The 22,999-nt window shown below is 44.9% G+C and overlaps 1 protein-coding gene across 1 annotated transcript in view; it reads left to right on the top strand.

Moving 5' to 3' along the window:
- Positions 1-22,205, top strand: part of kirrel3a (kirre like nephrin family adhesion molecule 3a) — a 259,729-nt gene extending 237,524 nt beyond the window's left edge. Inside the window, exons 13-15 of the mRNA XM_041174294.1 lie at positions 13,960-14,066; positions 17,832-17,918; positions 21,765-22,205. Coding sequence (XP_041030228.1) covers positions 13,960-14,066; positions 17,832-17,918; positions 21,765-22,205 — 635 coding nt within the window. The remainder of the gene's footprint in view (positions 1-13,959; positions 14,067-17,831; positions 17,919-21,764) is intronic.
- Positions 22,206-22,999: the final 794 nt, after the last annotated feature.

Below are 22,999 nucleotides of genomic sequence, written 5' to 3'. Positions count from 1 at the left end.
TTTCTTGTTGGAACTCTCAGGAACTTGAAGCTCGGTGTAATTCACTACTGTGGTTGTCCTGATATCTTCTCCCATTTTGTGGAGATTCAGGGCTACACAGGCATCTCTGCTCAAGAGAGGAAAAGACTGGTTATGGCTGATGTACATCAGCTCGAGGATTTGTTTGCCACCATGCGTTAGTGGATCCTGAATAATATCTGTGGTCAGGTGATAGATTCCTCCAGGCCCATAGAGCGATGTGTCTGCTGTTCAAAGCCAGAGGTCACACAGCCATGGTTCTTTGTCCATTAGGACAGTAACACTGGCTCCCGTGTCCAATTTCAAATTTGTGAGATGGCCATTAACCAAAATGTCCACATTCCAAAACAAAACTCCAAGATCTTGGCCTCACCCAGAAGCCTGGCTGTATGTCCTCTTGGTGCACAGTCTCGACCTCACGAATCATCTAAGGGTCTTCTGTGCATTTAGGTGTTTTGGCCTTGCAGAGTTTGCCGAAGTGTCCAATTCTGTTACACTGAAAGCATTGGGCTGAAATTGCAGGACTTGATCTCACTGTTGCTCAACAGCTTTGGCATGGTCACTCTACTGGTCGGTTAGGGTATTGCTCCCTTGGCCTGGAGCCCCTGTTTCTGTGCTGTTTAACTAACTGGACTATGGAGTTTTCCTTACACATTTTACTTTCTCCTCTTAAAATGTGTCTGCTGCATATAGAATTTCGAGTGCTTAGCAATTTGGATCGCTCTCGAGAGTTAGATCTTCCTTCGCTTGCAGCATATCTGAGAGTGAGTCGTCCACTATTCCTACAACATTCCATCCCTGATAAGTTCAGATTTTAGGTCTCCATATCCCTATTCTTCAGCCATCCTGTATAGATCATTATTGAATGAGTTGACAGGTTCTCCTGTCTGCTGGACATGCTTTTTAAATTTAGCTCTTTCAAGGATTTTGTTGCTTGTTAGATTAAAATAAGCCTTAAATAATTTTAATACTTCTTCAAATTTAGCAGATGATTCATTGATTCCTTGCCTAGAAATAGCGTCATCTGTTATCACACCTACTGAATAAAGCAGTGTGTTAACTTGTTCAACTTCTGTCCGTTTATCCAGACCTGAAGCAATCATGTATCTAAGGAATCTTTTTTCTCCAAAGTCCCTGATTATGTGATTGATCTGGGCCTTAGATAAGTCTAAATTGACCTGGAAGAGTGGATTTCTGATCCATGGACAAAAACATTTAAAGTGTAGGTTCAGCTGAAATTCAAGATGGCGCTGTTCTTCATTTGAAGACAAAGGGGTTGACCAACACTCAACAGTTTTGGCCGGCTCCCGATGCAATGGTGCTCATGCTCAGACTTGGAAACAATTTAAACAAATGGCTGCTTGGATCGCCTAGCTGGCCTCTCTGTTTCAGTGCTATGCTTTAGGGTCACGAAAACGTTGAATCCTGGCCTTGCACGTCCTTAAAGCTGATTCCTTAGTTGCCATTCTTCTGAATTAATTTTTTTTTCTTGCCTCAGAGCGATCTCCACTGCCATGTGTTCAGGCACCGGCTCAGGAATCTGGTTTCCCTGAAGGAATTTTTAAATAGCTATTTCTGACCACTGAACTATTTAAAAGTTTCTCAGGACTTGCCTGTATCCTGGGATTTAAAAGTTTCAGCTCACCTCTGTTAGATCTGCGGACTCTGCACTCCGGAAACTGAAGCTGGAATTCCGTGAGGTCCCATGGAATATTCTGCTGCAGTGAGGGCTTTTAAATTTCTGCCTTCAGTTTCCCAGCCCTTTTTTTGGAGGGGAGCTTTTTCCTGGTGATTTTCCTCTGCATGTCTGCTTCTCAAGATCCTCCTTGTCCGTCTTACAGGATTTTAGTTTTTCTCTGCAATTTTTGCGAGCTTTTGGGTTTTTCCATTCGCTGCCACCATATTATAGGGTGTTGGATACCATTCGGTGAGTCTTAATGAAGTTTTCATTGTCTTAAGTAGGTTAATTGTATGTATTTATTAACTACAAGAATTATATGCATTTATACAGTAAAGGGTTGAAGCCAGCTCCATGCTTGCTTGTGCACACGGCTCTGTCCAACACTAGACTGACCCTAGGTGTGGGTTATGTGTTTTCTTACATCACTGTGTGTGCAATACTGTATTCAGTCCTATTTAACTCTATATGTGCCAGACACTTATACTAAAAACCCCACCACTGGCCACAGCCTTATTCATGGCTGCTTCAATGTCAGAGAGCACTGTTCCATCCATTGGTTTGAGAATATGCAGCCATGCCTGTTCCCATTGGTCAGCTGATACTGCCTCCAGTTGGGTGCCACGTTGTCCTGCAACAGAAAGGAAAGAGTAAGGTGCAATCTGTTTGGGTCATGTGGCTGTTATGGTTGAATAGCTGGCATTGTTAGCAGTGAAATGTGGGTATGTGAAATATGCTAAGCATGTGAGGGCGAAGTGAAGCTATGTTCAGTATGAGTCATAATTGATAGAGATTGCTGATATGTGAGTGATGGGGTGTGATGTATTGAGCTGTGGCTGATGTTAGCAGTGCCATTGGCGCAATATGGCATTTGAAGATACTTTGACTGACTTTGAGGCTTGTGTGAAGTTGTTGCATTTTTTGCAGCACTGAACCCAGGTCCTTTGAACTTGACCTCTATCATTGGCCAACAAGGTTCTCTATTCCTTTGCCTTTGCAAAGGTCTCCTGTGAATGATGACCTCTCACCTCCTGTTCACCTCCTGTACCAGGGCCTCTGGTGCACTGTCTGAAAATCTTGGAGGCCCCTCTCTTCAATAATGCACCGTTCTTCAATGTTCCCCTTGTCAAATTATTTTTAGAACAACTCCCAACATCTGTTCCAGCCATAATGCACTTCCCCTTTAAGGGATTCAGGTTAGCTTTAGCTCCCAACAGTCAATCAAAGTTTTATGTTCCTTGCTCATTCAGCCAGTCAGCAGTGTGTTTAGCATGGGGGTTGTACACTGCAATAATTTAAACAAAGTAAATCGCATGCACTAGAAGCAATAGACACAGGGTAATCCCACATTGTGGTCTCCCCGCCCAATTTCACGGCCTGTGTTTATCCGCACTGTTCTTGCCACACTTTTCTCTATTTCCATGGCTTAGCCTGTTTCAGGCAGCATTGTACACCATGCTGTTCATCCCACTTCTAAAAGCACCTTTCTCATTGCGAACCCAACCTTCATGAATTTAAGGGGAACTGTTATCAAAAAGAAACCCACCTTGAGTGGACAGTCAGTGTTTTAATATCCATCAAAATCTTTGTGCTTCTGGAGCAGTTTTAGGGCTAATGTAATTAGTGTTCCATTAACATAATATAACAGAAGTGTCCTTGGTCCCATGCACTGGAATTCCCTCTCTGAACCCCTCCCCCTCTCCACCCTCCACTCCTGCTTGAAGACTTTGCTTAAAATCCCACTCTTGCACCAAGCTTCTGAATATCTCCTTCTAAGGCTCATTGTTCGTTACTGGCTCAGGCCTCTATAAAACACATAGAGAACAACGAGATCCCCACCCTGCCCCACCCCTCCCAGGGTACCTGCCCCACCCGGGGACCCCACCCCACCCGGAGACCCTGCCCCACCCGGGGACCCCGCCAGCATCCCCAGCAGAGTTTGCCTTTCAGGCTTCCTGTCTGGTGATTGTCCTGCCGCCGCTGGGCTGTTTTTATTCCACCTTAGAAGTGCTCCATCAATGTTAGCTGTTGTAGAGAAACAACAAGTGGACCAAGGTGTGGAGAACCTACAGCCCGTGGGCCGGATCAGACCCATTGCTCAATTTCATCCAGCTCGCAGCAAGATGTCTAAGAATATAGACCTATGACAGTAGCACCTTCAAATAGCATTTATCATCATTGTTACGAATTTGCTTTGGATAAAAGCAAAGGCTAAATTACTATAATAATATTTAACAGTATAATATTTAAATTCAATCATCACTTTAAAATAGTGGGTGAGTTGACCATTTCTGTATTCTCTCTATAAAAACTAAATTAAGTTTATTTTTATGTGTGGCCGTCAACTGATTTTGTCTATGTGTGAATAGCCTGTGCTAAGAGAAAGGTTCCCCACTCCTAGAATAAAGGAAACTTTCTCCCTTTGTTTAGTATGTCACTAACAGTGGGAGTCTCCTCCCAGTGTGGGCAAAGTTTGCAGTCAGTAACAATGACTGACTCTTGGGAAGCTTGAAGCAATATTTGGATACTGGTTCCACATCATCCTCCCACCTGCGAGACCCCCCCACAGACAGACACACACACATACACACACACACACACACACACACACACACATACGCCCACACCCACCCACATCAACATACACACACCCACACACACAAATATACACACACACATACACCCACAAACACATCCATACACATACCCTGAGACATCCACACCCATACCCACACACACACACACCCAGACATACACACACACCCACATACCCACTCACACATACACACACATACATCCAGACACACCCACACACACACACACACACACACATACACCCACACCACCACGGCCCCCACACATACACATGTGCGCGCGCACACACACACACACACACACACACACACAATTCCATGTGAATTAACTTCCTGTGCTGCTAATATCCTTAACAAGCTGTGCTTTCAATTGTCCTGTGGGAGCCACTTCCTTACCAAGCCAATTATTACACTGCTGGGAGATATAAATGATGTAGCTGTGGCATGAAATGCCGGAGCACGGGCCCTCACTTAGCAGGCCTCAGGATGAGCAGAGATCAGAAGCAGTCCATGTCCAAATGCAGCAAGACCCAGACACCATCCAGGTTTGGGCTGACAGTTGGCAAGTAACATTCACACCACGCAAGTGCCAGGCAATGACCATCCCCAACAAGAGAGAATCTAACCATCATCCCTTGACATTCAATGGCATTACCATCACTGAATCCACCACTATCAATATCCTGACCAAAAACTGAACAGGACTAGTTATATAATTACTGTGGCTACAACAGCAGGTCAGAGGCTAGGAATCCTGTGGTGAGTAACTCACCTCCTGACTCCCCAAAGCCTGTTCACCATCTACAAGGCACAAGTCAGGAGTGTGATGGAATACTCTCCACTTGCCTGGATGAGTGCAGCTCCAATAACACAAGAAGCTTGACACCATCCAGGACAAAGCAATCCACTTGATTGCCACCACATCCACAAACATTCACTCCCTCCTCCACCAACGCACAGTAGCAGCAGTGTGTACCATCTACAAGATGCACTGCAGAAACTCACCAAAGCTCCTTAGACAGCACCTTTCAAACCAACGACCATCAGCATCTAGAAGGACAAGGGCAGCAGATAGATGGGAACACCACCACCTGGAAGTTCCCTTCCAAGACACTCATCATCCTGACTTGGAAATATATCACTGTTCCTTCACTATCGCTGGGTCAAAATCCTGGAATTCCCTCCCTTACAGCGCTGTGGGTGTATCTACACCACATGGACTGCAGCAGCCCATGAAGGCAGTTCATCACGACCTTCTCAAGGACAATTAGGGATGGGCAATAAATGCTGGCCTAGTCAGTGATGTCCACATCCCATAAATAAAAAAAAGTTGCAAACAGATTGTGAAATCAGGGGGCTGCATCATTGCAGAAATAGAAGAGGTTTGCATTCCACAGCTGTGGCACAGTGCACCATAGTTTCAGTGTGTACTTTACCGCAGTAACTCACCAAGGTTTTGCCAGGACTTCCCAAACCCACAACCTCCACCACCGAGGGGGATTTGGGGCATGGGCATGTCATCCCTTCCAAGATCCCCTCCAACAACACGTTTTACGTAATGTTGCAAAATGTCTCAAGTCACTTCACTGGAGAGTTATCAAACAAAACTGGATGCCATTTTACGTAAGGGATATTAAGACAGCAGGTCAAGAATTTGGTCAAAGTGGTAGGCTTCTAAGGAGCATCAAGGGAGAAGTGGGAGTTGGAAAATCAGAGAGACTTAAGGGGGGCATTGCGGAGGTTAAGGTTCAAAGCAGCTGAAGGTACAGCATTAGTGGAGTGATTAAAGAGATCAGAGGGCCAGAATAAGTGACATATCATATAGACTTGGAATCATATCCTTGTTCAATTGTTTTACGGTCAATATGTTGGAACTCTATCCCTAGAGACATTCTGGAAGCACCTTCACCTCGCGGACTGCAGCAGATCAAGAAGGCAGGTTGCCACAGCCTTCTCAAGGGAAACTAGGCGTGGGCAATAAATGCTGGCCCAGCAAGTGATTCTCACAGCTCATGAATGAATCAAATAAATAGATCTGCTCTGGCCAGAACAAAGCTTGAAAAATATGTCCAGTTTTGGTCACTAAGGGGCTTGGATAGAAGAGGGATCTCATGGAAAGAAAGGCTCATCCAGTAACTTAGCACGACTTTTCAATTTGGCCCTCAACAAGATCCAACAAGGAGCAATGTCCAGTCTCACTGGTTTACCTGTTTTCTTTCTGTTGCCAGTGTTGGAGGGAGGAAAGTTGGTCAGAACAACAAAAGAGCTCCCTGCTCTTCAATGAAATCATTAATGTCCATCCACACCACCAGAACAGGTGGGCACAGCCTCACTTTAATACTTGAAAAAGAAATTCAAACGGCTACGACCAGGATGGGAGGAGGGAGCAATTGATCTTGCCCCACTAATCCACAGGCCACAATCTTAGTTTAAAAGTTTAATTTACTCATCAACACTTCACTATTAGTAGCCAGAATACAAGACACTTTTACCAGGCTTCTTTCAATAAGCAATAACTTATTAGTTTATTATGAAACCAGTTTTGCCAAATGGAATGGCAACATAGAGTTTGGGATATGAAATTTTAGTAAATATTATTTCGAGGTTCCCTAAGTCTCACACACACACCTACACATACACAAAAAACAATGGGCAGAATTTAACCCTTGTCGGACAGGCTCTGCGGGAGCGGTCGCGAAGCCGCAATTGGGGCCAGACCGCGATTTTACGCTGGTGGGCCAATCAAGGCCCACCCAACATGAAACATGAGCGACAGCGCTCAGCACTGCCTGTGCAGGCATATGGTGGGGAGGGGGAGTGCAAGCGTGAACTTTGCGCATGCATGAGAGTACCCGCTTGCAAGTCTCCCTGAGGCGCAGAACTGCTTCAGGGAGATGAAGAGTTTTCAGAAAAATAAATAAAGGCACATAAAATGTTATAAAACATGTCCCCTCATGTGACTCTGTCACATGAGCAGGGACATGTTATTCATTAAATTTCAAAATTTTTACTTTATTTTTATTTGGTTTTGGAAACCTCATCCCACCCGTGGACGAGGTTTCCTAAAATGTGCAGAGGCAGCTAAAACTGTAAGTTAATTATGACTTTAATAGCCTTAACAGGCCTTTTAATTGTCAGCAGGTGTGCTGCTGATTCCCGCATGTGCCCGCTGACCGAAATATCGCGCGACTGCGCGTTGACATCAGGAAGCGCGCCTGAAATCAACATGCGTCATTTCACGCTCAAGTGGATTGGGCATGTGCCCACCCACTGAGGTGAAAATTCTGCCCAATGAAAATAAAATAGAAATGGAGAAATTCAGCCAAAGGCTAAAATCAATGCTTCAAAGGCAAAGGGTAGACATTGGAGTTCTTTAAGTGGAATTTATGGTCATACGCTTAGTCTCTCAGCACTGATCCACAAAACATTCAATGATTCTGGCACTGCTTTCCAGGTGGACTCATGGAATACTTGAGTGTACTCTATTTATCATGTACAGCATCTCAGGAATAGCTTATATTCACTTCCTGCTGTGGACTGGCTCTGGACTGCAAAAGGCTGCTGTCTTCCTTCTCAAGCAGTTGGTCCTTCTCTTCCCAAAGCAAAACCAAAACCCAGTTATAAAACACAGTTTTCCAGACATGGTTTATTTTTCAGTCATAAAACCCATGTGACTCCTTAGCACACAGTTCCCCCAGGTCAAGCGGTTGACAGTTCTTTTTTACAACTGCTTAATGACCCTTTCTTGTACAAGGATGTTTTTTTTCCAGGAATAGCAATCAGAGTCCTGCATTAACTGTTTAAGGGACAGTGTATTTTAACACACAAATACTTTCAGAATATTCTAATTCCTTGAAGATGAGCCATTTTCTGTGATTAACCTGTTCATGATAGAACGTACAGTTAATAGTTGAAAGAATGACACAAGACTTCTCATTTTAAGACGTTTATTGTAACAAAACACTGAAAGCACAATTGACTTAACACTATCTCTGTAGGCAAATTATACCTCAAACCATTTCACAACTGGAAAATCACACTTCACAGGTACACGTTGTTACATTCTTCAATGTAAACATACCAATCATATACAAGGACAGGTGAAACAATAATGTGGGTTATTTATTTGAAGATAAGATTACAGTTAGAGTTAATTGGGAGACTACTTCACACACATCTTACTCCTATTCCTGATGCTTACAAACTGCCTACAAATCACATTATGACTATATCATATCCTGTTGATGTGGTATTGATTGACAGTAGTTTAAGACATGCACCCTTTAAAGGTGCATGCACATAATATCACAACATTCCCATTTTTTTCTAACTAAACATTTACCCTTAAAGAATCAAACTATTTGTATGACAGCAGAAGAAAATTACATTATGTCTGAATGCACTTTAACACGGAGCAATACACTTACAAGTCTCTGAAATGTGTCGGTGGTTTGCTTATCTGCCCAGTGTTAGTTATAGTGATCTTTGCTGGGGGCTGCTGTGCATTTTCAGAATGCTGGTTAGGGTGCTGTGTTTGCGTTGTGTCTCACACCATGTTCTAGTCGCAGTAGGATTACTTGGTGTTCCTGGTTGTGGCATTGTTCTGATTTGGCATCTGTTTCATCACACTGATATGCTATTTGGTGTTTGCACTTGATATAAACTTGGTTCTGAGCACATGCTGACGATTCCTGCTGGATTCCATGTGCCTTCAATCAGGTGTTGTACTCAAACTTTCTGTCCGATGTTCAGGTTGGGCAATTCATTCATTACCAGCCTGCATGGGCCTCTTTCTTCCTCTCCTGTTTTTTCAGTAAAGCACCATGTACTCTTGGAAGTATTGATGAGTGATGACTGGGGAGGTTTGTCCACACTTCTCTGTCGAGTAGTAATTCACTGGGTTCTACAGTATGATGAAGTTTGCAAGTTCAGAATTCAGTTCAAACAGCGCCATGTAGACTGTTGGCTGATGATCTGCTTTGCTGAGTTAGATGATCTTATCCCAGTGTAAGCACAGGGTTCCCGATGGTGCTCCTTGTGGTCTCTGATCCTCATCATTGTTTTACTAATACCCTGGGTGGTGACCAAGGACAGTTCCTTGCACACTGGTAGGCCTGTGATCACTGGACCCGTAGTGCTACAAGATAAAATTTCTGGGTGACTAGGGTGAGTACTTGTAGCAAAACTTAAGTGCAATGGATGCTAGGAATGGAATCTCCGAGTCATTATATGCAGTGAGTTTGGTTTTGTGTAGTCACTTCACCACTTGCCCTTTTGGAGGGTACACACATTTCAGTCTACAAAGTGAAAGGAAGTTTGCACCTGCACTGGTGTCCAGATTTGCACATAGTGGGCTTATAATCTAGATGGTGGAAAAGGTGCTGTTGGTACTACTGTGCCAATACATTCTTTGATGTTCACCATGCTGAATGCTTACTTTGTGTGTCGATGGTCTGGTCATTCAGATCATCTGACCATGTCTTTTGAATAGACATTTGGTGGATCTTGCCTTTATGCTGGTTGATACGCACTCACGATTGTTTAGAATGCTGTACCTGTCTGCCCTTTGTTTGTGGTTTCTCCAAACATTGAGCCACCTGTTCTAGCCTTTACTTTCTGCAATGGGGCATCCAGTATCCTCTGGTTCTGCATGCCTTGCATGTATTGTTAAAAGCTGGGCATTTTCTGGTGCATGTACGTGACTGCATTGCTCATGAGAATTGCCTGCACTGGCTATCATGCCAGTGGTGGACAAGTTATACATAATCTGTAGATTCTGTCTACCTAGTAGTATGAACCTCGTACTCACATCTGCTTTGTCACAGTGCTTCCACGGTGTAACCTTTGGATTGTTCCAAGAGGTCCTTGTAGAACACTTGTATTGGAGTAGATGCTTTTGGAGTTTGATTATTCTATCAGCTAGCTCTGTTGCCATAAAGCACCAATCACGCCCCTTGTCGCTACATCTACTTATGCATAGGTTACTGTCTCTGTAGGCTTTTGCCTAAAGGACATACAATTCAGATGGTTCACTCATAATTAATCTTTGAGTGTTGACTATATATTTCCTGGATTTTTCAGATGATCATCAGACAGACTGTGGAAGCCGTCATGTCCTATAGAATATTTTAATTTTTATGACTTATTCACGTGGTTCAGAAATACTGAAGTCAAGAAAACACAGCTCGATGCATTGTTATAAAAAGGAAATTCAGAAAGGAGATCCATTGCCTTCCAATTGAGTGCTGGAAATTGTGTGGTCATCCTTCAGCTTTTTGCAAGATTTTTGATGTTATCTGGAGCTTTTGACGGCTATGCAAATTTCTTCCAACTCTTTCAGAGCTAATTTAGCTTGAGGTGATGCACCTTTTGGAGTATTGCTTTAGCTGTCATAGTTTACTAATCGACTGCAATGGTAGCACTCTTGAGCTCTTCCCAATTTTCCTTGGCTTTAGCTCTAAGCCCCATCTGTGAAACAGTGATTTCAGTGGGAAAATGGTGCTGGACTTCCAAAGCTATAACAAAAGTTTAAAAAAGCTTTTATACAGGCTTTTTCGAGCTTTGGGAGCTGTTACTAGATAGATTCTTCTTCCTAGGCCAGTGTTTATTTGGCAGTATTTAGCTTTAGCAGTAATGAATTCTCCTGTCTGTGGCGTTCTACATAAAGTGAGACCACCTGCAGCCTGCTGTTTAATTTCTGTCCTTCTTAAGCGTTGTAGCAGCTAGAATTTTACCAGTTAAGCACTCACAGATTTGAACAATCTTATCGGGACTCAATGCCTGCCACCAGGAGTGAGGTGCAATCCCAGTACTGCAGTGCAGCCTAGATTGAGGGATTACAGGCTCAAATTCATATAGGTACACAGGATAGCAGAGCTGGTAAAAGTGAATCGCAGAGCATGTTTTTTATTTGTTCATGGGACGTGGTTGTCACTGGCTATTCCAGCATTTATTGCCCATCCCTAATTGCCCTTGAGAAGGTGGTGGTGAGCTGCCTTCTTAAACTGCTGCAGTCCATGTGCTGCACGAGCATCCACAGTGCTGTTAGGAAGGAAGTTCCAGGATTTTGACCCCAGCAACACCAATACCACCCAAAGAACACCGATATATTTCCAGGCCAGGATGGCATGTGACTTGGAGGGAATTTCAAGGTGGTGGTGTTCCCATGCATCTGCTGCCCTTGTAGGTGGTAGAGGTTGTGAGTTTGGAAGGTGCTGTTAAAGGAGCCTTCATGAGTTGCTGCAGTGCATCTTGTAGATGGTACACACTGCTGCCACTGTGCGTTGGTGGTAGAAGGAGTGATTGTTTAAGGTGGTGGTTGGGGTGCCAAGCTTTGTCTTGGCTGGTATTGAGCTTCTTAATTGTTAGAGCTGCTGTTGTTGGAGGCAAGTGGAGAGCACTTCATCACACTTCTGACTTGTGCCTTGCTGTTGGTAGACAGGCCTAGGGGAGTCAAGAGCTGAGTTACTCACTGCAGAATTCCTAGCCTCTGACCTGCTCTTGTAGCCACAGTATATATATGGCTGATCCAGTTCAGTTTATGGTCAATGGTAACCTGCAGGTTGTTGATTGTGGGGGATTCAGCAAAGGTAATGCCATTGAATGTCAAGGGGAGATGGTTAGATTCTCTCTTGTTGCAGATGGTCATTTCCCGGTACTTGTGTGGCACAAATGTTACTTGTCACTTGTCAACCCAAGCCTGGGTATTGCCCAGGTCTTGCCTCATATCAACACGGACTTCTCAGTATCGGAGAAGTCGCGAATGGTGCTGAATACTATGCAATCATTAACGAACGTCCTAACTTCTGATCTTGTGATGGAGTGAAGGTCACTGATGAAGCAGCTAAAGATGGTTGGGCTTGGAAAACACCCTGAGAAACTCCTGCAGTGATGTCCTGGAGCTGAGATGATTGACCTCCAACAACCACAACCATCCTGCTTTGTGCTAGATACAACTCCAACTAATAGAGATTATGCCCCCTGATTCACATTCACTTCAGCTTTGTTGGGGCTCCTTGATGGCACACTTAGTCAGATGCTGTTTTGGTGTCATTGGCAGTCACAGTCATCTCATCTCTTAAGATCAGCTCTTTTGTCAATATTTGGACCAAGGCTGTAATGAGATCAGGAGCTGAGTAGCCCTGGCAGAACCAAAATTGAGCATCAGTGAGCAGGTTATTACTGAGTAAGTGCTGCTTGATAGCATTGTTGATGACACTTTCCATTACATTGTGCCTAATAAAACCAGGGACAAAAGGAGGAGTGCAGTAGGAAAAAATAAATTTAGAGCTACATCCGAACATACAAATTAGGAGCAGGACTAGGCAACTCAGCCCTTCGAGCCTGGTCCACCATTCAGTAATACCATGGCTGATCAGAATGTAACATCAACTCCACATATCTGCCTACCCCCAATAACCTTTCACCCCCTTGCTTATCAAGAATCTATCCACCTCTGCCTTAAAAGCACACAAAAAGTCTGCCTCCACGACCTTTTGAGGAAGAGAGTTCCAAAGACTCATGACCGCCCTGAGGGAAAAAAATCCCCTGGTCTCTATCTTAAATGAGTGGGCCCTTATTTTTAAACAGTGACCCAAAGTTCTAGATTCTCCAAGAAGAGGAAACATCCCTTCCAAATCCACCCTGTCAAGACCCCTTAGGATCTTATTTGTTTCAATTAAGTTGCCTCTTACTCTTCTAAACTCCAGTGGAATCAAGCCTAACCTGTCAATCTATCCTCATAAAACTGGATGAGTGCAGCTCCAACAACACTCAAGAAACTTGACACCATCCAGAACAAAGCAGCCCACTTGATTGGCACCCCTTCCACCAGCATTCAGGGCCTCCATTATCAACACACAGTAGCAGCGGTGTGTACCATCTACAAGATGCACTGCCGGAATTCACCAAGCCACCTAGTCAGCACTTTCCAAACCCACGACTACGACCATTGAGAAGGACAAGGGCAGCAGACACATGGGAACACCACCACCTAGAAGTTTTCCTCTAAGTCACTCACTTGGAAATATATCACTGTTCCTTCACTGTCACTGTGTCAAAATCTTGGAACTCCCTCCCTAAGAGTGCTGTAGGTGTACCTACACCAAATGGAATGCAGCAGTTCAAGAAGGCTGCTCAACACCTCCTTCTTATGAGTAATTAGGGATGGACAATAAATGCTGGCCTAGCCAGCAATGCACACATCCTGTGAACGAATTTTTAAAAAATCAGCCCATTCCAGGTTTTAGTTTAGTAAACCTTCTCTGAACTTCTTACAACACATTTACATCCTTTCTTAAATAAGGAGACCAGTACTGTACACAGTAGTCCAGATGTGGTCTCACCAACGTCCTGTATAACTGAAGCATAACCTCCCACCGTCAGTGGTGCCAGGAAGTCCATCAGCACACTTATGAGTGGTCAGCTCAGGGTGTAAATTTGTAGATAGAATTAGGAGGGTGCAGGAATCCACATGACCATTTAATGGAGAAGTTGGATACAGTGATGAGGATGGGGGTGTAGGTTCATTCCTGATGGATGAAGCTACATTTGTCGATTGCCTACCCTTCCAGACAATAGTCTACGCTCAAGATCCCTCGCAAGTCAGGCTACTTATTGATTTGTAAATGTGAATGTTCATGGGATTTCTCTACTGTGACTGTTTTCCAGATGGTAAAGGTGATGTCTCAGCCAAGAATGACATCCGGGTCGAGATTGTCCACAAGGACCACAATGGAACCCAGCAACCGGGAGACCAGACAATTAAAAACGTGATGGTGAGTTCAGGATTTCCCACACAGCCACTCCCATACACAATCCTTGGTGACTCGGTGGGTAAATGGTATGTGCTGTGTAGAACAGGCAACAAGAAGCACAAGGTTCAGGTCCGTGCTCCAAGCTCCCAGCTCTGGCTGTGCTAAACTGGCTGATCGTAATCAGGGTAATAGTGTTCCGAGTGTCACAGGGTTAGAAGGAAGGCCAGTCAGCCTTGGTTCCTGCTTCTAATCACTGTGATAGTGAATGCTCACAGCTCCGCCATGTACACTCAGTATCTACTCATAGTGTTACCATTTATACTCAGCATGAACAAAAAGCTGCACAGTATGCAGAATGTGAGCTAGAAGTCTGATACTACACACAGACAATATGAATGCACAATCCCACTGTATACACTGACAGTAAGAACACATAGTCCCACAGTACATACTGACAATATGAATACACTCCCACTGTACACACTGAAGATATGAATATAAAGTCCCACAGAACACACTGACAATATGAATATCCAATCCCAAAATACACACAGACAACGTGAACACACAGTCACGCAGGACACACAAAGACAGCCCTATAGTACATACATACACTCAGCATGAACATACAGTCCCACAGCATACAAACAATATGAATATATAGTCCCACAGTACACACTGACAATACGAATATACAGTCCCACAGTACACACTGACAATATGAGCACACAGCCCCACAGTACACACTGACAATACGAATATACAGTCCCACAGTACACAATGATGATATGAATATACAGTCCCACAGTACAGACTGACAGTAAGAACACACAGTCCCACAGGACACACAAAGACAGCCCTATAGCACATACACACACAGCATGAACATACAGTTCCACATTACACACTGAAATTATGGGCTTTCAGCCAAGCCTCACTGTATTCTTAGCTGACAGCCCAGATACTCATTGGAGTACTAAAACACCTGAGCTCCAGGGAAAACATTGCTTGATTGACAGCTTTGGTTCTCTAATCCCTTCTGTCAGTTGCACAATGTATATTTACGCAGAGGTTTCTAGTTCTCCCATTGATACTTTAAAGAGTCTGATGATTGACACTTTTATTGGTTTTTTTTAAGACAGTGGAAAGTTATCAATGAATCAGTTTTTTTAAAAGCTTTTTTTTACGTATCCTACTGTAATTATAACATCATTGGTTCTATAGTGTGTATTGTGAGTGAATGGGCATGGGAATGCCATAGCTTGTCATGGGGGGATAAAAGGCCATAGAGGGTAGATGGGGGGATTCCCTTGGCATGGGGGTCATGAAGGACCATAGGTATTCAGTGGGGGGACATTCCTTGGCTTGGGGGAATGAGGAGGACCCTTTGAACTTACTTTTCATTATCTTCATGCAGACTATGGTTCACGACACCTCTGAGATGTGGTGAACCACAGCTCTTTCAAAATCTGGCCCAATTCTATGAAAATTGCAGAGGACAAGGAAATGCTGATCCCCGCAATGGAGCCAGCCAGGCCCGGAGCGTAGGTAGCTCACGGCCTGAACGAGATGCACCCTTAATAGGCTCTGGTGATAATTGGAAACCCTGGCAATGGGGTCAGGAGCCCTAGAATTGGGCCCCACCCGCCATTTTTAAAACCCTGCTGAGTCTCTCCAACTCTGCAAAAATCCAGCACCTAGTATCCTGTCAGCCACCCAGCTTTCTATCCACGCTGCTTTACTTCCTCTTATTCCAGCCACCTGAATTTTTATAACAAGTTAGGTATTCAAAATCATGAGGGGAAATGGACAGAATCGATAGGGAGAAACTGCTTCCAATTTGTGAGACGATTAAGAACAAATGGGCACAGACTTCAGGTAATTTGCAAAAGAAGCAGAAGTGACATGAGGAAAAGCTTTTTCATGCAGCGAGTGGTTAAGGTCTGGACTGCACTGTTTGAGAGTGTGGTGGAGATAGGTTCAATTGAGGCCTTCAAAATGGAATTAGGCTGTTTCTGAAAAGGAAGAACGTGTGGGATTATGGGAGAAGGTGGGAAAATGGGGAGAAATCAGAAGAATGGCACTAAGGGAATTGCTCATTCGGGGAGCCGCTGGAGGTCGAATGGGTTGAATGGCCTCCTCCCACATCATAACAATTCTGTGACTCTGTGAAGTCTCTTGAGAAACACCTTATTAAACAGCTTCTGAAAATTCATGCACCTTCATCTCCTTTTATCTATCCTTTTCTTCAAACATCACAATTAAGTTTGTCAAACTTGGCTTCCCTTTAACAAATCTTGCTGAGCCTCCCTGATTATTCCATCAAACTGACAGGATGCTAATCTGTTCTTGAATTATGGATTCTATGAGTTTGCCTGCAACTAACACAAGATGAAATGATCTGCAGTCAATCTACTTTAGCCCACTTCTCCCTTTTTGAACTGTGTTTTTACATTGGTTGCTATCCATTCTTTAAGAACAATTTGCATAAGGAAAAAAGGAACAGGAGCGTACCATTCAGCCCCTCGAGCCTGCACCACCATTCAGTCTTGCATATCGACTCCATTTAGTTGCCTTTGATCCCCTTTACCTAACCAAATGCAATCAATCACAGTCATGAAAAATCCATTTAATCTACAGCCGTTTTAACTAACGGATTACAGATTCCTACTGGCCTTTGTGTGCAAGTGCTTCTTGGTTGCTCCCCTGAATGTCTTAGCTCTAATTTTAAGATTATGTTCCCTCGGTCTCAATAGTTTCTCTGTATTTTCCCTATTAAAGCCTCTTGAAATTTTAAACTCTTCAATCTTCTACACTCAAGGGAATTCAAACCAAGTTTAAGCAATTATGTCCTCATGATTAAAACATCCATTTCAGTTTCTTAATAAATTGAAAAGAAATGACATTCAAAAGTTTTTCAAACGTGCATATCACTGTCAACCAAAAGTACCAACTTAATTCATGGAGACTCCTTGAAAAGGTGCAAACAAGCATAATTCATGGAAACTCCCAATAGTGATTCATTCGATCTGGGGGTGGGTGAGTTTTTTAGGCATGAGACAGCTTCCAAAGTGATGTTTGTTTTAAACTCGAGCAAAAGGTTGCAGAAGCTTGAGATATGTTCAATGCAATTTGTGCTAAAAATTCTTCAGTTTTTTTGGATGTGTGGATTTTGGGTGAGTTCTGCTGAAAAGCCGAGAACAACTGAGTGGAAACTCTGAGCCAGAAATGCTTATTTTAATAACTCTAAACGAGTTTTAACCTTATTGAGTTATACAAGATAGTAGATAGGATGGGAAGATACAATTGTGAGCAAGAACAGGGGTGGGGAGGGCGGTGTACAGATTCAAACTAGGAAAATCAACTGGATGCTGGAATGGGTAAAAGATAGGGTTATTCCAAATGATTGGACTACAATGGCCTTCTTCATCTGCAGTTATCTTGTGATCCCTTCCCTACTTCCAGCCTTCATGCTAGTTTGGCCCCTCCCTATCTCTTTAACTATTCTTTTATCTGCAATATAAAATGACCTGTCACAGCATTGCCCCTAGAAATTGAACCAGTTGAAAAAGACATCAAAGTTTAGCAGTGTGAGGGGGAGCGATCGTTAACTGAAGCCCTCTTGTGCAGCAGAGAACACAACATTAGCCAACCATTCACCATGTTTGTATGGCCTAACTCTTTGTTGAGGCAAAATCAGGAATTTATCCTCCAGAAAACCTTGGCTGTGGGGCTGGGGAAAGGTGAGAGGACAGAGGGACGATGACGATTGTGTGTTGTTCACAGATCGACAGGGGAGAGTTTGATCAAGACCCAGTGTTGAAACAACTGGAAGTTCTCAAGGAAGAGGAGAAGGAATATCAGCACATCAAGGTTGGGAGATCTTACAACACATCTTCCAGTGCTCAATGTACCTTCAGTTCTCCAATTTACATTGATATAAACTCGACTTTATTTGTAATCTTTGGACCACTGTCCCAGGCACAGGGAAGGGGAAATGGATGTGGAGACCTGATGTTCCAAGCATAATGCTAATGAGGCAGGAAAGGTGTACCACAACCTCACCGCCTCTGCCCCTCCCCCAACCCCATCCACTTACCTCACTTTATTTGACTTCTGCCTTCCCGAGCAGTGGGACTTGGAGCAGGACTAGGGACGTTTCAGGAAATTTGAGAGTTTCCTGAGGAGACATGGAGCCATAAGCCAGGACAACCCTTCCCTGAACACCCCCTCCATCATAATCTTCAGGAATTGGCACCAATTGTGTCAAAGTTAATGATTCAAATTTAAAATTAAATATAATGAATGTGATTGTGAAAGTCTAATTTATGGGTCTTTTCTTACTAAACTCAGCAGAGTCAAAGAATGAGGTGGCTTGACTCTTGAGGTTTAATTTTCCCACCACATTGGTGAGGGACTGCAGGAGGGCTGGCAAAAGGCATAGCATCAGGAGGGGTGCCCAATGCCTTCTTGTTGCCATGCTGCATTGCCAGCAGCAGGAATCGTGATTGTTCAAACACCTACTGGGTGGCTGGGTAGCTAACTGACCAATTAAATGGCCAATTAAGGATTGCTTCCCAAGCCTGTGGGTATTTGCCTGTGTTGGGGGGGCAGGTGGGGTGGGGGGAGTGCCACTGCATGGGAACACTGCCAGGCAAACACTGTCAGCCTCCCAGCTGACTGGGGGAGGCTCCCCACCTTGATGTGTTCTCCGGGGCTCACGTGGAGTCTCCTCTTCCTGGCAGCTATGGCCGTTTTGTGGCAACATTATCACTAGTGCTGCGTAAATACCCCCAACTCTCCCCACAAGAATGACAAGGCCCTGGCTTCCTACAACCTTACTTACCTGCCACCAAGGTCATCCGGCCATTGAGACACCCTCTCCTTGGAGCTGCATCCTCAGCAACCATCACTAGTGGAATGCCACCCCAGCGGTGGCCTCTTAATAGTCGGCCGCCAGTGATATACCGCCTATCTTGGGTCCCACCAAAGAGCCGAAACAGGCACAGCTCCTGCTTTTGGCTTTAGCGGTGGGACTCTAAGTGACAACATTTGAATTGAATTGATGGGGATTAGTCTGTTCTTTCAGGCACTTGAGAAATCCGTGGAACGGAATGATCATTGTTGCTCCATTACAGCTCTTTGACCATGTTTGAACCGAGACTGTAATGAGGTCAAGAGTTGAGTGGCCCTGGCGGAACCCAAAATGAGCATCAGTGGGCAGGTTATTACTAAGCAAGTGCTACTTGATATCACTGTTGATGACCCCTTCCATCACTTTACTGATGATCGAGAGTAGACTGATGGGACAGTAGTTGACTGGGTTGGATTTGTCCTGCTTTTTGTGTACAGGACATACCTGGGTAATTTTCCACATAGCCAGGTAGATGTCGATGTTGTAGCTGCACTTGAACAGCTTGGCTAGGGGTGTGGCAAGTTCTGGAGCACAAGTCTTCAGCACTATTGTGGGGATATTGTCAGGGCCCATAGCCTTTGCAGTATCCAGTGCCTTCAGCCATTTCTTGATATCACGCGGAATGAATCAAGCTGGCAGAAGACTGGCATCTGTGGTGCTGGGGACCTCTGGAGGAGGCCAAGATGGATCATCCACTCGACACTTCTGGCTGAAGATTGTTGCAAAGGCTTCAGCCTTAACTTTTGCACTGATGTGCTGGGCTCGCCCATCATTGACATTGAGGATATTTGTGGAGCCTCCTCCTCCAGTGAGTTATTTAATTGTCCACCACCATTCATGACTGGATATGGCAGGACTGCAGATCTGATCCAATGGTTGTGGAATCACTTAACTCTGTCTATCACTTGCTACTTATGCTGTTTGGTGCACAAGTAGTCCTGTGTTGTAGCTTCTCTAGGTTGACACCTCATTTTTGGGTATGCCTAGCATGCCTGGCATGCCCTCCTGCACTCTTCATTGAACCAGGGTTAATCCCCTGAATTGATGGTAATGGTAGAGTGGGGGATATGCTGGGCCATGAGGTTATAGATTGTGGTTGAATACAATTCTGCTACTGCTGATGGCCCACAGCACCTCATCGATCCCCAGCCTGGGTTTGCTAGATCTGTTTGAAATCTATCCCATTTAGCACGGTGATAGTGCCTCATGATGGAAGGTGTCCTCAACGTGAAGGTAGGATCTCATCCCCACAACGACTGTGTGGTGGTCATTCCTACTGATACTGCAATGGACAGATACATCTGAAGCAGGCAGGTTGGTAAGGATGAGACCAAGTATGTTTTTGCTGTTGGTTACCTCACCACTTGCTGCAGACCCAGTCTAGCAGTTTTGTCCTTTAGGACTTGGCCAGCTCGGTCTGTGATTGTGCTACCGAGCCACTCTTGGTGATAGATTGAAGTCCCCCACCCAGGGTACATTCTGTGCCCTTGCCACCCTCAGTGCTTCTTCCAAGTGGTGTTCAACATGGAGGAGTGCTGATTCATCAGCTGAGGGAGGGCGGTACGTGGTAATCAGCAGGAGGTTTCCTTGCTCATGTTTAACCTGATACCATGAAACTTCATGGGAGACATCGTTGATGTTGAGGACCCTCTGGGCAATTCCCTTCCAATTGCAAACCACTGTGTCTCCACCTCCACTGAATCTGCCTGCTGGTGGGACAGGACATACCCATGGATGCTGATGGTCTATAAAGTATGATTCCGTGAGAATGACTATGTCAGGCTGTTGCTTGACTAGTCTGTCAGACAGCTCTCCCAATTTTGGCACTAGCCCCCAGCTGTTAGCAAGGAGGACTTTGCAGTGTCGGGCTGTGTTTTCTGTTGTTTCCATTGCCTAGGTCGATGCCGGGCGTGGGTCTGGAGTCACATGTAGGCCAGACCAGGTGAGGAAGGCAGATTTCCTTCCCTAAAGGACATTCGTGAGCCAAATGGGTTTTTATGGCAATAGGCAATGGTTTCATGGTCATCATTAGACTTGTAATTCCAGATCTTTATTGAATTCAAATTCCACCATCTGCCGTGGTAGGATTCGAACCCACGTCCTCAGACCATTACCCTGGGCCTCTGGATTACCAGGTGAATGACAAGAGTCCTGAGAAAAATCAACCTTATTGAGGCCCAAAGGTTGATAGTGAGGTGAGCAGGGCCAGGCCCACCCAGTGAAGGATCCTTGCCCCCAAATATACATCTTTCTATTGTGCCCAAATGCAACAAGAACTGACAGACTAATTACAATTTAGAAGGGGGCCTTAATAAAAGTAAGAATTATCCTCAATCAACAGCATCGAAAACAGATTATCCGGTCATTAACACATTGCTGTATGTGGTACCTTGCTGTGTACAAATTGGCTGCTGCATTTCCCTTTATTACAACAGTGGCTACACGTTAGAAGCATTTCATTGGATGTAAAATGCTTTGGCTTGTCCTGAGGTCCATGAAAGGAGCTGGAGAAGTAAAAGCTCTTTCAATACAAACTCCATGTGTAGACCCTCAGCATGCTCTCTCCCCAGCTAGAGTGTGGTAGACTGGATGAAGTAGGCTTTTGGCTTTTTGTCTAACTAACTGGCAACCAATGTCCATCATCAACATGGATACCTGGCCTTGATTGTCAGTCCTTTTCTGCTTTATAAAATAGACGCTTTTAATGCATTGAAAGGATTTAATCCTCTTTCAAAGGGCAACAAGACTCAACCAGGTTCAAACTAGCGTTTTTTGCTGATAGTCCCATTTCCTTTCTCTCGTAGGATCCCACGAACGGTTATTACAGCGTCCGCACGTTCCCGGACCTTCGGCCAGCTGGCAACACTGCCACTGTGGGGTGCCCACCTGACCACAGGCCCAATGTGAAACAGCGGGTGCCCACAGGCATGTCCTTCTCCACCCTCTACACGCAGCTGAGTGCAGCCAACCGCATGTACGAATATGGGCAACGCTTTGTGTTGGGAAACGGCAGTAGCTCCATTGAGCTGTGCGAGCGGGAGTATCAACGAGGCTCCATGAGTGACAGCAACTCCTTCCTGGACAACCAGTGCAACAGCAGCGTCAGCAGCAACAGCAAGCAGGACAGCTCAGTCCAGTTCGATGAGGCCAGCAAGGCCTCAGCCTCCTCCCACTATTCGCACTCCTCCTCCCAGAACTCTGACTTAACGCGACCACTGCAGAGGCGGATGCAGACCCACGTCTAACCCCCGGACTGGTGGCACCTTGGCACAGTCGACTGCCAGCTTTACGGCGGCGTTTCTGGTCTCATGCTTCCCTGAAGATGGAGCCTTGAACAGGATGCTTCCTCTTAAAGTGGACTCTTCATGGGCCAAGGTTTCCCAATCCCCATCAAACTGGAACTGCGCCATTGCAACACCGAGTAGCCTAGGCATCAGAAGTGTGATGGACTCTGTTCCCACTTATTCTTCACTTTGTGACTCAGTACTGGGCTGAACCCAATGATGGTGGGACAGAGTCCCGCAGTAGATGTGTTCGATGAAATCTTACTGATGTATGATAGTCTGCTGGTAACAAGTTCCACAAAGGCACCTCTTTAATAGACTGAGGAGGCTACATCTGGATCAAGGGTCAGCCAAGTGGCGACCTTGGTATGTGTATGGCCTTGATGCCAAATTGAAGTGCTGACCCTGTATCTCAGCCCCAGTTCAGTTTGGATCAGCTCCATTAGGTCAGGTTCAATGGCCTGTTTGTTAAGGCAGGAATCTACCTCTCATCTTGCCCAATTAAAACACTTTCAGGGGCACCAGTTTTCATCTATTGGGTGCTGTTAGTGATTTCAGGGGCTTGTGGGGCCACAGGAGGTCATCAGTGGACTGATAGGCGTCACAGTGACTTGCACTGATACAGGGCTCACTTATCCCTGCACAAGCCTCTGCTCTGAAATCAGTGCACGTCCAGAATGATGGTGGGTGACAGGGCTTAGTGTGAGTGAGCTTCAGGCTCTCCTCGAATGACATAGCAAAGGGAGGGGGGGGGG

The sequence above is a fragment of the Carcharodon carcharias genome, chromosome 25 (genome assembly GCF_017639515.1).
Source record: "Carcharodon carcharias isolate sCarCar2 chromosome 25, sCarCar2.pri, whole genome shotgun sequence".
Classification (NCBI taxonomy): domain Eukaryota; kingdom Metazoa; phylum Chordata; class Chondrichthyes; order Lamniformes; family Lamnidae; genus Carcharodon; species Carcharodon carcharias.
Note: the sequence above shows the minus strand (reverse complement) of the source record. Positions and strands in the feature narration are given on the sequence as shown.